The sequence below is a fragment of the Corvus kubaryi genome, unplaced genomic scaffold, assembly GCF_017639235.1.
Source record: "Corvus kubaryi isolate FWS band 111438036 unplaced genomic scaffold, C.kubaryi_AGA036_p1.0 split3-73, whole genome shotgun sequence".
Classification (NCBI taxonomy): Eukaryota; Metazoa; Chordata; class Aves; order Passeriformes; family Corvidae; genus Corvus; species Corvus kubaryi.
Window position 1 is genome coordinate 42,165,814 of NW_024582091.1, and position 6,000 is coordinate 42,171,813.

Genomic DNA, 6,000 nt, shown 5'->3' on the forward strand with positions numbered 1-6,000 from the left:
CAGTTATAGCTTGAAGTTAAAGTTTTCTTCCCCTTAAAGCCTAGAGGATATTTAACAGCTAAACCAAAATGTTTCCTCCATTGTGGGCAGAACAGGAAGCAAAACTCTTAATAAATTTATTCAGACCTTTAACCATGCATCCTAAATGAATGGTGTTCCAATACCTTCATGTCTCATTCTATTCAACAAGTTAGCAGCAAGCAAAAAGAAGTAACAAGTAATGAAACACAACATGCATTTTTTTGACCGACTCCTTCCTCTCCTGTTTGGTGATGGTAACTGGCTTTTTTTCAGTAAGATATCATCTACCTATACTGAGGTAGATTAGGAGAAAACTCTTCCTTCTGCTCCACAGACATTGGCGTGAACCCACCAGCAAAAGCTGGGGGCAAATATAAAACCTTTTCCAGTGTAAGCTTCTTTTTTTCCCCAAAGTGGAAACCAATGCAGGAAGATAAACCATTGTAAAGGAACAACTAATGTTTCAGCTTTAAAAACAGTAATTCATCAAAGCAATTCTGTGGGCTAGACACCAACGGGCCCAGGTAAATGGCCCTTCAGCAGACTGCTGCAATCAGTTAGGCTTCCCTTGAGTGCAGTGCTACACAGCATAGGTATCTGATTACAAAAGAAGTTCAGTTCTTTGTGGGTAGTTATATCTAATTAGGCATCTGAAGCAGATTTATTTTTTCTGAGTTATTGTAAAGTCAAACTTAACAAGTGTTGAAGACAAGCACAGAAAACATGGGGCTCTGAAGTACAAGAATCTCTTTGATTAAGCCAGACATACAAAATAACTGGATTATCAAACAATAGAATTATTGTCCTTCAACTTAGTGATCCAAAAATCCCTATTAAAATCTCAGACAACAGAAAGCTGAGGTTTTGGAACTATTACTTTTCAATGTATATAATTCATAAATCCACAATGCATTTAAGATTAATTTAGAAAACTGAATTTGAACAGGAGTCCTTTGAAGGCATGAAAACAGTTACACGCACACACGAGCACATATGGCATGCATATATACTCGCAGAGTGGGGAAATGGAAATGTTGGGGCTAACAGCTTGACATACCAGAGGAACAAATGAATTTTCCTGTTCCTACAGAAGAAAGAATTTGCAGGTACTACAACCTGCATGCCATCCTGCTGCTTAATCTACCAATGCAAACCTGTAGAAGTGGTAGCATTACTGTTTTCTGTTGTTGGTTTGTTTTGAACAAGCACAGTTACAGTTATCAGACTAGGAAACAAACAATTATTTATTAATTCATAATAAATCTGTATTGATTTTCATCAAACAGATAAATTGCCTGTATCGTCACTTTTGATATCTCTGTGAGCTCTGGCAAAGTTTTTGCTCATTTAATAACTGGAGAATCTAAGACACCATGTTTGAGATACTCAAGGAAAAATAACATGGCAATCTGCTGCTTAGGTCTGGTGTGAATGCACCCAGTCACCCTGCCTCTAGTGCCTTTTTAAAAGAACCTGAAATTCTACATTAGTCTGAAAGAAGTATTTAATTTGGCCAATTTCTATTGTTACTATTTACTTGCATTGCGATAATGCTTACAAGCCAGTACTCCATGGTACTCCAGGGTGATAGTTTACATTCTGTTTCCTCATCCTCACCCATGTAAAAAATGCTGGTCAAGAAAGATTTCAAGAACATAATCAACAACAGAGAACAGCATCAGTAAGTTCAAGCAATAAGGCAGAAAGGAGTAGCTATAAAGATTTTTCCCCAGCGTAAAAAGCTAGATAATTACATAATTGCTATTAAAAAATACACAATTCTCCACCAAAATAAATAAAACAAATATACAAAAAAATAGCAAACCATCTACTTCACTTACATTCTGTGTCATTGAAGACAAAACAATTCTCTTTACACCACTTCATCTCAGTTGACAAGAAAAAGGTTTATCAAACTCAGACAACAATAAACACAGAAGAGCATGCTACCAAAAAACTCCACTAATATGGGCACCATGAGTCAGATCTGTTTCTTTTGGAGACAATCATTGAAGAACTATTTTACAAAGCATAACTGCTAGCTGAGTGCTATAAATTAGTGAGGAAAACAGTTATTTATATGTTTTTAGGATCTTGCAGAGACAAAAAGTCAAAATTCAGAAAACTGACTTCTCACAGCCTTACACTGTGATGCATAACACTCCTGTCCACACGAGAAGTTGTCAGGGATGAAAGGCAGATAACACACTTCCAACAAAAAGGCTTCTTCCACAAGAAAATCCATCCCTGATATTTTTATAATTTGACATTTCAGACAATTACTATAATGTGTTGTAACAACTGATAAATACTTCCCAGGCTTTAAAAAAATCACTAATTGCAGATATTATTCACCTCTTAATAGCCACTGTATTTATTTTAAGGTTCTTTTTCTTGATTACTAGTGTTAATCAACATCTAGAAGTGAATCCAAACAGCATATGAATAATTCTATAGAAAAATTAGGAAACAGTTCTGTGATTGTTTATATCTTATCAAGGGATGATATGGTCCCCTGACAGCACTGACTTGATGGCCCAAGAGACTCCTTTGGTCTTGTGTTATTTTAAATAGTATTATAAACGTCTGTTCTGTCATTTAATATTCTTTAACAGCGCAGGGAATGGATATCAGAACAGCAATATACTAAAACACACCATGAGTTTAGGTAAGCAAAGGGATGGACATTTGTCCATAACAAAGATCTCAGAAGAGATATAGATTACTTCAGTCTTTGTCTTTGGTTACACAAAAATTGCTGAACACTGTTCATAGTGAGTTTTCTTCTCTATTTTGTATCAATTTAAATGAAAAAGCCATGTTCTGTCCCCAGCTGGTAACACACTAGCAGCTCTGAAGAAATCACTCCAGATTGTCACAGAACCAAAACATTTTACCCAATATATCTGGGAATTATTAGGACACCTATGGTAAGTGCACATCTACTACAGATAGATATAGTCTCAAAACAGCAATCCCTCTCAACCTTTTGAGGGTTTTTGTGGGTTTTGGCTTTCTGTGAAGTCTGATTTTTCTGAAGTCTGAAGTGCTAATTTTTCTATGGACTTGCATTTCCCAGTGTAGACACTGTGTGACATGACCAGCTATGCACTCTAGCTACCATTTCAGTTCAGTCCAGCGCTACTTTCATTCCCTATAACATAGGGAGACAATGAGCTTATTCACAATTCATTCCAGAAGAGCAAAATAGACATGTAAATTATCTAAACCATAAATGGATAGTAATTTGACACAGTTCAAGATGGAATTACTGGGAGTTTTGCTACATCCAACTACTAAATCTTTTACTCCACATGCCAGCAGCCATCTAGCAGGCAAAACAGCATTGCCTTGTACGGAATACACAGGTCTGCAGGACAACATACACAAAATGTGAATAATGCTGGAGCATTTCATTTGTATACTGTACCATCCCAAAACATGCAATATAAATTTAAATACACCATCTTTTGTGTTCAAAACTTTGTCAAAAATTCCCTGGAGTAGGATGTGAATTCTGCCTGAGGCACACTGACAGGACTCTCTTTGGTCTTTGACATGTCTAAAGCTATTAAGGAAAAATGTTGCTGACACTTTAAAATTAAAGGAAAGATAACATCAATTTCACAATTTTTTTTCTCACATAGATTGTAAACAAAAAATATTTTAAGCTTAATCACTCTCAAGTGGAACTGCAAGTGAAAGATGATTGCAACTCACAGTTTAGTTCCCCAAGATTAATAGAGGTTAATTTAACTTTGAAATCATTACTTTAAACTGTAGTACATTAATGTCTTGAAAGATTAATTACACAATGCCCCTTAAAACTTTCATTTTGTTAAGCACTACTTGTTCCTAATTATTCTTACAGCCAACTTTGAAAACACCCTCATGATCATCAAGAGAGATGAAAAAAAAAAAAAAAAGACACTGCCTTTTAATTTAAACAGTATCAGCCCTATCAGATCCATCTAAGTCCCTTGGCTTTCCTTTCAAAAGGAACTTTTCCCAGTTGCAGGCAATAAATCTGGCTGTTTCCAACCCGGTAGCACCGCAACACGAAGTCTTTAGGAACTCCTAATTTCTGCCTTAACTTCACGACGCGGTGTGCGAACCCCCTGCCCTTTTTCATTTGTACTGATTCCCTCGGGTGCACCCACAGGTCCTCGCTCCTGACTGCGAAGGCACCGGCGGAACGCCTAACCCCAAACCTCAGCACGCCGCCTTATCTTCGGCGAGGGACAGTCAGTAAAGGAGAAATATTCCGGGGAAGGCACTCGGAGGCCAGGGCACTGTCCCGCCCGGGGCCGGTGGAGTTGGGCAGGAGGGGGAGCCTCCGGCCCGGCCGCCCCTCGCCCCCCGAGGGTGGCGGAGCCCCGCGCTACCCCCGCTCCGTGCGCTGCGGAGAGTCGCGGTGCGGCTGGGAATGCTTTCTAAAGACCGCCCTGCCCTTCCTCTCCCTGTCCCTGCTTTTTCCCTACTTGTGCTGGCACCTCACCTGGAAGGCTGCCTGTGGTGCCAGGGCTCCTCGACGTGAGCGGCCGCAGCCCCGAGCCGAGAGGCCGGGGCCGGGCGGATGCGGGGGCACCGCCGCTCAGGGCAGGCGGCCAGCGGGGCCAAGTGTTTCGCTACTTGTCCGCAAGCACGGGGAAATTCACCAGAGCGGTCCAAAGGACGGGGGTAGGGTGCCCTGCGAAAGGCACCGGCCGCCCGGGAGCCGGCAGGGCAGCCGCCGACGGACACGGAGCCCGGACGGGACAGAGCCCTGCCCTCTGAGGTCCCGGTCTGAAACTTCCCCGTTTCCCCATTCCTTCAGCCCTACCTACCTGCACGCCTCAGCCCTGACATTACTCACCACCTTCTGTGGGTGGTGGCGAAGCCCTGCTGATCCGCCCGGGGTTCCTCGCCCCGCGATGGAGCCCGCGGGGTTATCCGCGCTCCCCCAGCGCCCCGGGCGGCAGCCGCAGCCCTCGCCCCGGAGCCCGGAGAAGAGACTTACATGGTGACATTACGGGGCGGCTCTCCTCCGGGTCTCAGCAACCATCCTCCCGCGCTGCCGCTCGCTCTGCCTCTGCCCCGCTCCCTCGCCGGCTTCTCGCAAAGGTCATCGCTCCTTGCCCACCTCTCTTCCACGCCCGCGCCGCTCCGCTCCTCCTCCGCCGCCGCGATGCTTCTCCCACCCCGCGCCGCGGCGGGACCTGCCTCTCTCTTTGCACAAGTCGGGGAAACTTCGGCGTGGAGGGAAGCCGCCCCCGCGGAGGGCAGGAGCCGCCCCGCCCGCTCCCCGCGCCTGCTGCGCCCCGCAGTCAGGTGGCGGCCCCGGCGCGGCCCCGCGGGCTGGCCCGGCCCACCGCGCTCCGGGGGCAGGACGGGCCCGGCAGCCGCCGCCACCGGGGCCCCCAAGCACCCTCCGAGGAGCTGCTCCACGGGACCGGCGCGCCGCTCTGGGGAGAGGGATGGCTATCCCCGGAAAGGCGCTCCTCGGGTGGCAACACACGGCACCTTCCAGGCTGACACGGCCGTGCAGCGACCCGGCTCACTGGCTAGGGGCTAGGCCAGGGGTGTGCAGTCCCCAGGCACCCCTCGAGACATGATAGCCACAGGCCCAAAGCCACCCGCAAAGGACACGGGCCACTTCTGAGAAGATTCCATACTGGGGACACTGCCCTTGCCGGTCACAGCGCCCTGAGTGTGCAGCACCTCGCAGCATCCCAGCGGCAGCACGGCCCTGGGGACGAGCACACCCTGCACACTCTCCACACTGCGCACTGCAGAGGGAAGCGCACGTAAACCCACCTGCTCAACTCAAGAAAACTGTCCACTGTGTCCCAGAGCTGCTGGCACAGACTCCAAGGCACTTAAAGTGTGTCAAGTTTCCTTTGAAGCACAGAACACATTAGGGACACAAGATGGGTAGGTGGAGGTGACGCAGCAATGACCCACTTTCTGAAGCGTGCAAGGCGGTGTGCTGCTCCCACA

The 6,000-nt window shown here is 46.1% G+C and overlaps 1 protein-coding gene across 6 annotated transcripts in view; it reads right to left on the reverse strand.

The window, feature by feature from the left end:
* ADGRG6 (adhesion G protein-coupled receptor G6) overlaps positions 1–5,331 on the reverse strand; it is a 111,096-nt gene extending 105,765 nt beyond the window's left edge. For 2 of the 6 annotated variants that reach the window (XM_042016493.1, XM_042016498.1), the window contains exon 1: positions 5,021–5,288. In XM_042016493.1, the coding sequence (XP_041872427.1) occupies positions 5,021–5,022 (2 nt within the window). In that variant the 5' untranslated portion in view covers positions 5,023–5,288. Of the gene's footprint in view, positions 1–1,862; positions 1,911–4,519; positions 4,618–5,020 lie in introns of those variants that run through there. The other 4 variants (XM_042016494.1, XM_042016496.1, XM_042016497.1 and 1 more) reach the window with 4 other exon arrangements.
* Between the last annotated feature and the right edge of the window lie 669 nt (positions 5,332–6,000).